Source organism: Schistocerca nitens, chromosome 3, assembly GCF_023898315.1.
Source record: "Schistocerca nitens isolate TAMUIC-IGC-003100 chromosome 3, iqSchNite1.1, whole genome shotgun sequence".
In the NCBI taxonomy this organism is placed as follows: domain Eukaryota; kingdom Metazoa; phylum Arthropoda; class Insecta; order Orthoptera; family Acrididae; genus Schistocerca; species Schistocerca nitens.
The window spans coordinates 874,997,505-875,010,707 of NC_064616.1; the positions used below are offsets into that span (position 1 = coordinate 874,997,505).

Here is a 13,203-nt window from a genome sequence, read left to right on the forward strand (position 1 = left end):
CTTTGTCGGATTGTAAACAAATGTACTTATATTAAGAAAATTTATAGTATAATTCAGATTAATAACACAGCTTCTGCTTTAACGAGCTGCAAATGTTTCGTCGTGAAACAACAGGATATGTATAGAAGAAATGTATTCGCAGTTGTGAATATGGACAACCATCAGTTTTATTTTCGAATGACAATGAAAATTTGTGCCGGACCGGGACTCGGACCCGTATTTCCCGTTTATCGCGAGCGGTCACCTTACAATTTGGCTCTTCGAGCACGACTCACGGCCAGAGCGAAGCTTCCATATGTCGTCAGCCATGTGTCTACGAACTGTACTCGTACATCCATTATGTATATTCCCATACGCGGGAGACAGTCTACTTCATATTTAAAATCTTTCGCAATACTGTTCCAGTTATGAAACATCTAGTCCATGAAATTTATGTGCTGCCTACGCAGCGACGTTGCTAAAGTCCACTTCAGCACTACACAACAAGGGGTATCCTAAAGAGATGAGGGGGAAGTGGTATTAATGTAATATTGCTTGCTACATGTGTATCAATAGAGAAAGCTGTCTTTCATACGAGTGCCATAACGTGAATCCGTGTTGGTTCGTAGAGAGAAGTTGCTCTACCTCCAGGAACGTCGTACACACAGGTGACAAAAATCATGGGATAGCGATATAGCCGGCCGGAGTGGCCGAGCGGTTCTAGGTGCTACAGTCTAGAACCGCGCGACCGCTACGGTCGCAGGTTCGAATCCTGCCTCGGGAATGGATGTGTGTGATGTCCTTAGGTTAGTTAGGTTTAAGTAGTTCTAAGTTCTAGGGGACTGATGACCTCAGAAGTTAAGTCCCATAGTGCTCAGACGCATTTGAACCATTTGATAGCGATATATACATATACAGTTGGCCCAAGTGTCGCGTAGACAAGGTGTTAAAGGGCAGTGCTCTGGCGGAGCTGTCGTTTGAACTCAGGTGAATCACGTGAAAGGTTTCCGACGCGACTGTGGCCGACTCTGAACGCGCATGTGACATTCCATTTCGGAAATCGTAAGGGACTTTAATATTCCATGATCCACAGTGTCAAGAGTGTGCCGAGAATAACGAATTTCAGGCATTACTTCTCGCCACGGAGAGCGCAGTGGCCGACGGCCTTCACTTAACGACCGAGAACAGCTGCGTTTGCGCAGAGTTATCTGTGCTAACAGGCAAGTGACACTGCACGAAATAACCGCAAAAATCAGTGTGGGACGTACGACGGACATATCTGTTATGACAGTGCGGCAAAATTTGGCGTTAATGGGCTATGGCAGCAGACGACCGACGTGAGTGCCTTAGCGCATCGCCAGCAGTGCCTCTCCTAGGTTCGTTACCATATCGCTTGGACACTTTACGACTGGAAAACCGTGGTCTGGTCAGAGGAGTCCAGTTTTCAGTTGATCTGAACTGATGGCAGGGTTCGAGTGCGGTGCAGATCCCACGAAGCCACGGACCCAAGTTGTGAAAAAGCCACTGTGCAAGCTGGTGGTTCCTTAATGGTGTGGGCTGTATTTGCGTGGAATGACTGGGTCCTCTGGTCCAATTTAACCGATCGTTAACTAGAAACGGTTGTGTTCGGCTACTAGGAATCCATTTGCAGCCATTCCTGGACATCATGTTTCCAAACAACGATGGACTTCTTATGGATGACAATGCACCATGTCAGAACATTCTGGACAATTCGAGCGAATGATTTGGCCACTCAGATGGACATAATCGAGAGGTCGCTTAGTGCACAAAATCCTGCAACGGCAACACTTGTGGACGGCTATAGAGGCAGCATGGCTCAGAGTTTTTGCAGGGGACTTCAAACGATTTGTTGAGACCATGTCAGGTCAAGTTGCTCACTACGCCGGGTAAAAAGGAGGTCCGACACGATATATAGGAAGTATCCCACGACTTCTGTCACCTCGGTGTAATGTTTGAATTTAGAATATGCTCCAGTATCCTGCAACTTCCGAGCAGCCCGGATAGCCCTGCGTGTCGAAGTGCCCCCTCCGTGACGGATAGATGCACCGGCCCCGGATCGAATCCGCTCGTTGGATTAATAACGGGTGTCGGGTGTCCCGGCCATCCTGGATGTGGTTTTTAGTTAGTTTCCCTCATCCCACTAGATAAATACCGGTCTGGTACCCAAGTCCCTCCTCAGTTAACACGATTCGCAGACATTTAGAAAACTTTCATTCACTTTCACATGGATAACCCTATTACACGCGCAGTCAGTTGGGGTACACATATTACGTCGCGGTGGAGGGAGGGTGGGGGTGGCGACAGCAAGAGCTTAGGGCACCCCTTTAATTAACGCGCCAAATCAGATAATAAACCTGGCGACCCTGCATCGATGCGGGACAAAGACACAAGAACATGATCATCAAGAAACACACGGTCGTCAGCGATATCGATGTGTATTCCGTGCCTCCTATATTTTCCCCTTTTTACAGTGATGTGCTTGCTTTCCGAATCATTCGGGAGTACTGGTTGCGCAAGAGATTAGCGGTAAATATGAGTTAGGAAAGGAACAAATTCGACAACGTAAACTATGTAAAATCTAACTGGAATTCCATGAGGGCCTGATGCCTTCGTCACTTTAAGTAGCCCCGCTTGTTTTTCTATACAGGGGGGTGCTAATACAAATATTTCCAATTTTTTAGCCTATGCAGCGCTCAAGACATTCGTACGTTAGTATCCTCATTGGGATTACCTTTCTGGCTACGGCATTTCTGCTTTCTATCTGCTACCTTTAGTTTCAGCACCAGACGGATCCACGGCACACTGAGTGCAAGCTTTGAGCCTTTCCATTAACTTCACGTATGTACAGAACTTCTAAGAATTTTGGGATTGATCTTCCGCCAGGATGTCACTGTGAAAATTATTCTACGTTTCACGCGTGGTTCTTCTTACGGATGCAAGAGTTGCTATCAAGTTTTCGCTCTGAGGTTTCTCGTATTTTCTTTTATAGCGAGAATGTAGTAATCTAGTACTGTTAAACCTAGGTCTTTTACTACTTTCCTTTGTATGCATTTATCTAGACTGCAGTTTATGAAGTCTTTCAGCTTTAATCACAGTTGTTCTGCGTTTGTGGGATGTGAACTAAATGTTTACAGTTCGTCTTTTAAGTAGGATGATTGTCTATCAGTTCGACTAGTCATAAAAAACATGATCCAGGCGACACCGGTGGTGTGGCAGTATCATTTACGTCCTAACTACAGAATGGCCCTGCTTGACAATCAGGCAACGTAAGAAAATTCTTTATTTTTGGACTGGATCGTTGGTAATTCTGAAGGAATTTTCAGTGGCTATAAAGCTATAATGTGCTCTGATGAGTTGAATGAAGTGTACAGAGAAGCCGTATGCGTTGTGCGTATTTTCTCCAGGAGTTTCGAATATTTTCATAATGTGCTGCACCTTGAGGCATTAAAGTGCTTCTGTGCTTCAGTGTTACTGCGTCCATATAGAGCTAAATCTGGGGTGGGTTAGTTACAAAGTATGCTTATATTCTTGTGAGCCCATCTAGATCCTACTCTGGGCATCCTGCCGACAGCAGTGTCGTAAAGGTTGGTGACTTGGCTTGGATGAGGAGTGGTGAAAAAGATTTGCCATTGTCTGTGCAACGAACTGTTGTGCTATTTGCAGTTAATGCTTTTGGGATGGGCTTTATATGGGAGGTGATTTTGTTAATATCCACAGCAGCGACTTATTGGGCATTTGATATCTGCTCTTGCCAGAGGGTACTGGGAAGTTTCCGGAGTAGCCGCGTACGCTTGTGTTATCTGAGACTGTTTCAATGAAGCGCACATTTTCAAACTAGATACCAAATATTTGCGACAACTCTTCCAAACATTGTCTCGAATTAGTATCTTGTATGGAACTCACCAAACTGATCCTGGTGTCAAAGGGGAACACAAGGATGTGTTCATCTAGTGAGTGGAATAGTAATGTGCTTACTTTGCTTACCTGTTGCTCTGACGCAACATCTCACGAGTTTCACTCGTGAGACAGTGATGATCTCAACAGATTAATATGGTAACTTCGCCGTATCTGATACAATTAGTCTAATAGGAAATAGTTTAGAGTGTAGATCATTGCATATGTTATGAAATTTGTACGCCTCACTTGAGAAGTCCCTTACATGTGCAATAAACCGTAGTGCAGTTCCGGAACAATTAACATCATCGGTTGGTCAGCTCGATTAACAGAAAAAAAGTCTCGTATTACGACTGTAAAATGTCAAGTATTAATGATACCGTTGTGAACCAAGTCCTCTAGTTTATGATACATTTATTCGTTAATACTCTGTATATGATGATTGTAGATGAGGCAGGATTTTGAGACGCATTAGTACTTTCGAAGTAAATTGACGGCAGTCAGTAAGTCGTGAAACAGTCTTAATCTACCCATAGTGTGTGTATGTGTGTAAAAAATTTTATTAGAATAGCCAATAGCCTGCATAATTTGCGCTGTGAGTACTCTGCTGAATACAGCTCAGTCGAAAATAAATGCTATAAGTTTACTTGCATTGTACTGCGAACCGTACGTTTTCTGAAGTGTGCCTTGTAAATGTGTAGTCTGCAAATATTACGTATGAAAAATTTATTTACGGATAACCCCACATACGTATAACTGGAGACTCACAAGAACCTTATCTTCGATATGCGCTAAGTAAATTATATGTAAAAAAAGATAGATGTCACATTAGCTCGTACAGAACGTTATACACTAGAGACGAACGTATTGTACTGGGTAGTTCGTCTCCGCCAGTAAAATGAAAAATAAAATAAATAGTACACTCTATTGAGCAGCGTAAGTTAGTGCAGGTATGTTAACATTATATATTTTCAATTTCCGAAGTTTTTGCTCAGTAAAAATTAAATATGTTTGCAACATTGACAATCGGGTCAGATTACTCACATTTATATTTTTAATATACACGCTATATGTTTGAGTCCGTCTGAAGCTTCCACTGAAAGGGAGAAGAACGACAAATGAGAGAAAAATGTCAAAAAGAGGCCAGTGCACGCAGAGAGCAGCGGTGGCCAGGGAAAAGTTTCCCATATGAGAACGGCCGATAGCATGACGATAGCTGCGTCACATTTTCCGGTACTTCCTTCACGGCGTTGCACATACTTCCTACACAGCTGTTTGTCGTCATCAGACACATCCGTCCTTGTTCCTAGTTCTAAGTAAACTGCAGGAAGAAAACTGAAGGAACGAAGAACAACGCGGTGTCGCAATTTACGCGTTAATTCGTAATTTTGGTTCACCTGTTCAATTGTAATTATGAGAAACAGATCGCAGTAGATAACTTTGTCAAAAGCGACTTCTTTCTACGACCAATTGGCTGCAGTTAGTTGATTATGTGGTGTAGGATAGTGGAAACGCTGCTTCTTCACTTAATGTGTTCTCAAAAGTACCAGATTTCAGTACAGTTGAAAATTATCTGCTTATCAATCAGTACTTGAAAAAACCGATATTAATTCTTGCCAGGCTGTGTTGCCGTGGACCATTTTGCTTCTTAACGACACGACACAATAATTTATTTTACAAAAGTGTAATTTGCTTCTAGTCAACGCAAGTGTACACAGAGTAGTACTGTATTCTTAAATAGAAAGATAAGGTGTCTTTCTTACGCAGTAACTAAAGTCAGCATAAGAATTTTACCGCACACATTTTTTGTCTCGAGCTCGCGTCAGATGAAAATTTCGTTGCTTAAAAAAAAAAAAAGGCAAAATTTTCTTTCTCCGTTAACTAAGTCAAAATGAAGCCGATACTCTCTCTCGCCAGGCTTTGCCGTCGGCGGGACGTTAGGTTTGTCACATAAATGCGACAAAAAAAAAGAGCTAGACGAGATTTTGCCCGTATTCCAAATCTGAGTGGCCTTATTTGTACTACTCCTGCGACACTACTAACGTTGCGTGGAAGCCTACGCTGCAGGCGCTGTACAAGCGCCACTTAGTCACTTCACACGATGGTTTCGAAACCGTGACGCGCTTGTCTTTCACAGTTAGGGTTGCCCAAGAGTTTTCAGCACTGACCTGTACCGTGACTCAGATCACCGACGATCCGGAAGCAGGTGACTCAGGAACAAACGCAAGACACTAGTAGCGTCTTCATTGAAATGAAGCTGAATATTCTGTCCTCGCGCGGACGAGTCATACGCTGAATATGATCTCGGTGCACAGTTGCGAAGCGTTATGCCGCCCTAGGACGGGACGTGAATGTGCTATTTCAAAGCATCGGCACATTGAATATCTCGCAGAATGCGTCATTTTTGGTACGATTTGTTATACTTGAACGTCAATAAATGACATAAAAGTGGTTAAGCACTGAAGACACGGTAAATGAGACTGATGTTTGTTGAGTGTAGTGTAATGGATAATTCGCAGTTTCATGCCCTGTTTTCCGCATACATTTTTTATTACTTTCGTGCTTTGGAAAAGATGATGGGAGTTTCTTATCAGTTTAATGGAAGTATATTGTGTAGTATTCGAATCTATGTGCCTATAAGAGAGATCTCCGTCCAGGAGTGAGTTAGTTAGTGTGTGTAAACTTACCCAGGCAAGATGAACCTGCGAATTGTAAGATAGCTGTCTACATTGCTGCCTAATTCCCGCGAAATTCGTTATTTACGTATTCATTCAAAAATGTTTTCTATTTGTGGGATACATACTTCCTTTGGCAATATTGCGTATGGAGGTGCGCACACGCACGTACACCAGGCATAGAACATTTAACAGCAGTATGGCAGTAAATAAATGATCTTTAACTTTGTGTTCAAGAGATGCGGTACTTATAGTAGTAGCAACAGCTTGTATACTTTGTTTCTAATCTCTTGTATTCCACATCTACATCTATTCTCCGCAAGCCACATGACGGTGTGTGACGGAGGATACTTCTGGTACCGCTATCTAAGCACTCCACTTCCCCCCTCCCCACCCCCCTCTTTTCCCTGCTCCATTCGCGAATGGCACCTGGATTGTATGATAGTTGCTGAATCTCCGTATTAGCTCTGATTTCTCGAATTTTTCTCGTTGCAGTTATTTTGTAAGACCAATGTAGGAGGAAGTAATGCTGTATATTGTCCGGCGCATCCGGGAACATGCTTTCGGAATTTCAGTAGCAAATATCTCCGTAATGAACAATGCTTCTCTTGTAGCTTATGCCACTGGAGTTCGTTGAGTGTGTAACGCTCTCGCGCCGATTAAACGAACACGTGACAAACACGCCAGTCTTCGTTTCATCTTGTCTCTCTTCTGTTATCCTTGTGAGGGTCCCAGACTGATTAGCGATGCTCATGAATTGAAGAACTGCTCGGACAAACCTTCTTTCGTGAATGAAATTCATTACCTTGGTTCGAATGGCTCAAATGGCTCTGAGTGCTATGGGACTCAACTTCTGAGGTCATCAGTTCCCTAGAACTTAGAACTACTTAAACCTAACTAACCTAAGGACATCACACACATCCATGCCCGAGGGAGGATTCGAACCTGCGACCGTAGCGGTCGCGCGGTTCCAGACTGTAGCGCCTAGAACCGCTCGACCACTCCGGCCGGCCTCATTTCCTTGATATGAATCAGTTTGGCATCTGCTTTTTCTAGTTTTCGTTTTATGTTGTCATTCCACTTACTGTCCCTCTGGAAGATTACTCGTTGGCATTATACCGTAGTTACTGTTTCCAGCCGTTTGTCATCAATATTTTAATTGTACAGTAGTGGATTTCTTCTCCCATGTATCCTCATTGTGTTTCATTTAGAGCCAACTGCTAATTCTTACACCGTTCATCAATTTTCTGCGGGTCTTCCTGCATTTCGCCAGTCTCCTCACGCTGCCCTTGTTTACACTCAACTACATCATCTGCAAACCATCTCATGGAGTTATCCACAACATTATTTATACATAGTGTAAACAGTAACGTTGTATTATATATATTAAACCGGGGACCTAGAGACGACGGAGAAGCTTCGTCCCGTCGTAGCCCTCAGTGGTTCACAACCCCACAGCAGTCCTCCCACACCACCGCCGCCCCACACCGAACCCAGGGTTATTCTGCCCTCCCCCTCTTTGCGGAATTCATGTTGATTTTTATAGAGGAGATTTTCGTTCTCCGAAAACGTTATAATACGTGAGCATAAAGCATATTCCATAATTCTATAACAGATTGACGTCAGCGATGTAGACCTAAAATTAGGTGCATCTGCTCCTAGACTACTTCTCGAAAACGGGAATGGGCTGCACTTTTTTTCCAGTCGATAGGTACCCTTCGTTGCTCCAGCGACCTGCAACAAACTGCTTCTACAGAACAGAAACAGTGATGTAATAAGAAGGTTCTTACTGTTTTACAAAAAAGTGAGAACGATGAAATATTGTCTTCATGTGAAAGACTATTGTATAATTGTATCGCAGTATTTGTAATGGAAATTTAGAAAGTTGGTATTCTTACTGGATGAACATTGAACTTTCCTTATTGCCTTGTATCATGTTCTTGGATATTTTTTTGTTTATGTGTACTACAGGGTGGCCCAAAAGAGCGTTAACATTTAAAAATTAAATACGTCACAAAATAATGTAGGTAGATAGGTAAAAATGCACATACCCGCCACAACCAATAATCACACGGACTGAGGTCTGGGGACGTGGGAGGCTAAGCATGACGGAAGTGGCGGCTCATGTGCGCAAGAGATCTTTCACACGTGGAGCAATATGGTGTGGAGCGCCATCCTGCTTAAAAGTCGTACGCTTCGTCTAAAACCCACTTCAGGGCTCAAGACAAAACTGGAACTAGTCTCCTTTGCTGTAAAAGGTAGTGATGCTACCCGAAAGACCATACATGTGGGCATTTATAGAAGCTGCTGACAGAGGAGCATGTGTTCTTTTTCGGCCAACATTTCCAGCGCGGAAAATAATTGTGTCTCGACCACTGTTGTGAGATAAAGACGATGAACAGGCACAAAATATTTTGTCGTCGGCGAATAGGTCTAGCTCAGATACGTTCGTTTCGCAGAAAACGTATTTTTAAGTAATTTATGTAGGCCTTATTGATAAATCATTTGTAGTTAACTTATGCAATTGTTAATTCAGTTATTCTTTTACCTCGTGCCATTATAACCTGTGGCTGTGTTACTGACGCACGCATTTTTCTTTCCAGGATCAGTATGACAATATATCTCTCCACACGCAGAAAGGAATAGACTTTTTAGAAAAATATGGGCATTTCATCCGAGATCGCTGTACAATCGAGTTGGAGTACGCCGGGAAGCTGCGGTATGTCAATTAAAGCAATTATTTTTTTAACTAACTTCAAGTTTGTTTAGTGTGCATCTTTCTTCGCATATAATTACGTATCTTACTCGTCAAAGATCTAGAGGTAGCTATTGTTAGGCACAGCACATATTTAATTATTTGCAATATTGTATTGCTTGAAAATAGTATTTAATTTTCTATGTGAGCAAAAATTGTCATGTGACAAACGTTTTAAATTTTCTGCATGGGACATACATTATGCACTGTCTATTTGCATTAAAAAATTAAACAACTGATTTTTTACTTATGTTAAGTGACATAGTTTTGTGATTCATTTTTCGTGATCAATACTGTTCAATAATTTTGTATGATCTTAACAAAAGCAATCTTAAACAGATTCGTGAAAGGTACAGTTACTGGTTTCGGTTCCTTCCTCCGCATTGGCATGGTTTAACCATGGTTGGAAAAGTTTACAACGAGAATTACATAAAATTCCTCGTCAGCCACTTTCCAGGGTACATCCAAATTATTGTAGACGTTTCATTATTTAGGTTTCAGCATTATTTGTCCCCTCCTCCTAGTTTTGCCATTTATTCTGCTCAATTCTTAGTACTCGCTTCGAAATGTGATAGAGAGAGAGGCAGTGAAGACACTAGTGTGTTATCGGCGGGGCGGATTGTGTAAAATAATCCTCTGGCCCTCCATATTCAGGCCTGCCGTGATTTCCGGAAATAACTTTTGGTGAATACGATCGTAATGCAGTTAGTCTATTGTCTTCCATTTTAACTCTTCTAGTCGGGACATATATTGATGTTTTAGTTACAGGATTTTAATCATACAGGCCGTTGTTAAATTAGATCTCTTCGTTTTTTCTGGTGATCAGTTTACTCATATTATTCACTCGTGAATTCCAGAACTAGCGACACTACGTATTCGGGACCGGGAACCGAATTATGATGATAAATTTATTCTTTACATCAGAGTGCATTATGGTCTATTTCATATTTTCCCGTAGCCTTTTAATCTTTTAAATTTGAGACCCGTCATATAGAGTTCAGCAATTTCTCTCCTGAATTATATCGGCAATACTATTATTATTTTACTTACCATGGGCAGTTAAAGTAATGTGACCAAAAGAACACCGCGTCATTAATGCTCAAAGCATCAGATAAACACTTCCGTAGTTTTGTAAATAGGCAGTTGGCGCAGTTGTTAAGACACTACTATTATGTATAATTTTCAGTGCGATAGGATCTGCAGCTGCGATGAGTTTTTTTGAATGATTTCGTGATGCCTTCAGCTGCCATTCTCTTTATTTCATGTACGATTGTACTATTTCGACCTTGGGTAAAGTATTTTATGGACGATTTCTTAGTAGTGTTGCAAACTGCACGAAAGTAACGTGCTCCTAAAATATCGTAACACCTCTCTTATTCATTTGACGAGAATAACACAGAATCATAGGAGCAACGACATGCATGGCTTGATTTACTACTAAAAATCATCTATAAAATACTTGAAAAGCACCTAATATCGAAATTCTTCAATAGTACATGAAATAAAAAGGATGGCACCTGAAGGCATCACGAAATCGTTCAAAAAACTACTATTATCCTTGAAAAGTGCGGTTCAAATCATCTTTCGAATGTTAATATTCACATTAAGTATTTTTCAAAGTCATGTCAGGTGAATATATTCATAGTTACTTCAAATAAGGCCACAGCTAATAGACTGTTCCAGTATTATTAAAAAAAAGCGCGAAGTGTGAAATGAGCTCTTTACGAAAGGAATCGGACATTTTGTCCACTATAAATTATCATGTGAAAATGCTGCTGCTGTGTAATTCAGATTGAAAATATCAAAATCACTGCATCACTTGTTCTTTTCGCGCCCCAAACCCGATGTATTTCAGAAATTTAATCAAGTTTTAAGCGCTGTGAGGTTTAAATATGCATAAATTTGATGGCGACGTGTGAGTGTTGATCTGATTTTTAGTGCAGTGCTCCGTCATATCCTCCCTGCAGTTGAAAACTGTGTGCCGGACCGAGACTCGAACACGGGACGTTTACTTTTCGTGGGCAAGTGCTCAACCAACTGAGCTACCCAAGCACGACTCACGACCCGTCCGCACAGCCTTAATGCCTCCAGTACCTTGTCTCTAAACTTCCAAACTTCACAGAAGCACTTCTGCTTACCTTTCAGAAGTAGCACTCCTGGAAGAAAGGATATGCGGAGAGAAGAAAGAATATGGTAGAACACTTGCCCGCGAAAGGCAAAAGTCCGAGTATCGGTCCAGTGCACAGTTTTAATCTGCCAGGAAGTTTCGTATCAGCGGACACTCAGCTGCAGAGTGAAAATTTCATTCTGGGAAGTGGACATATTAATCATAATGAAAACCTGCACTCGAATTATAGGTTAGATGAGTTGACGCGTTTTTGTATCCTTCATTTTACAGAACCTCACACAAACACACTATATACCCGTCATAGTATTTTGATATGAACTGACACGCGTTTTCTAGATACTACTGGCATCTTACTATCTAAAGAGTCTACTTGCTTCTTGCTGCAGTCTGTGATGATGTATTGATTCAAGCTATTATTTCTTCTGTGATACTCCATGATTGGCACAGTGACTTTATTTTTAATTTATAAGAAACGCAGTCGGAGCATAATATTCATTCCCCAGTTTCCATGAAGTTAACCCACGCGCAATCGCTAACAATGTGAAAAATGTCTCATCAGAGAGCATACGTGCCTTTACCAGTTGCCGAGTAAGCTTACGCAGTCTGTAAGATAGTGAAATAGCTTCCTTCCGGGATAGAGTTAAAATCCTATTCTACTTATGACACAGAGTTTTAGTTTCCCCTCATTATTTGGTGATTCATTCAGTGGTAATTTGAGCAAGGTTACAACTTCTTCATTCGCAGTTAGCTGATTCACAGCTCCGCTTCACGTGACCTTGATGGCAACGGGAGGAAGAATGCTCCATCGACTAATGAGCGACCAGGAGGGGGGGGGGGGGGGGGGGAGGCTTGGTAGTTCCAGGGGTCGGGAAGAAAATCGACCGTGTCACCCATTAAAGAACCATCCCTTCTTTCACCTGCCACGTAAAATCTAAATCTAGATGGACGAGCGTGGATTAGATCCCGAATGCGAGTTCAATGTTTAACCATTGCGCTTAGTCTTCTGTACCAGTGAACGTTAGGTACATTTTTGTTTCTGGCTTGTTTCCCATTCAGCAATAAGTTTGTTTATTGAACCGGGGATTTAGAAACGACAGAAATGCTTCGTCCCGCCGTAGCCCTCAGTGGTTCACAACCCCACAACAGGCCACAACAGGCCACAGCAGTCCACCCGCCCCACGCCAAACCCAGGGTTATTGTGCGGTTCGCCCCCCAGTGGACCCCCCACCCCCCGGGAAGTTCTCATACAAGACTAGTGTAACCCCAAATGTGTGCGTGGTAGAGTAATTATGGTGTATGCGTACGTGGAGACAGTGTAACTGAGGCGGAATAAGGGGAATCAGCCCGCATTCGCCGAGGCAGATGGACCGGGGGTCGATAAAAGGAGCCAGTTATTAATTTGTTCCGGTTGTCGAATATAACCTCTGCCCATACTAAGTCACAGGAACTATCTAGAATGAGATTTTCACTCATCAGCGGAGTGTACGCTGATATGAAACTTGCTGGCAGATTAAAACTGCGTGCAGGATCAAGACTCGAACTCGGGACCTTTGCAGCAGTGTGAAAATCCCCCAGGCTGTGGCTAAGTCATGTCTCCGTAATATCCTTTCTTTCAGGAGTGCTAGTTCTGCAAGGTTCGCAGGAGAGCTTCTGTAAACTTCGGAAGGTAGGAGAGGAGGTACTGGCAGAAGTAAAGCTGTGAGGACGGGGCGTGAGTCGCGCTTTGGTAGTTCAGATGTTAGAGCACTTGC

At 42.4% G+C, this 13,203-nt stretch overlaps 1 protein-coding gene across 5 annotated transcripts in view; it reads left to right on the plus strand.

The window, feature by feature from the left end:
• LOC126248916 (formin-binding protein 1-like) overlaps positions 1-13,203 on the plus strand; it is a 379,078-nt gene that overhangs the window by 113,574 nt on the left and 252,301 nt on the right. For all 5 annotated transcript variants that reach the window (XM_049950407.1, XM_049950406.1, XM_049950405.1 and 2 more), the window contains exon 2: positions 9,173-9,288. In XM_049950407.1, the coding sequence (XP_049806364.1) occupies positions 9,173-9,288 (116 nt within the window). The remainder of the gene's footprint in view (positions 1-9,172; positions 9,289-13,203) is intronic.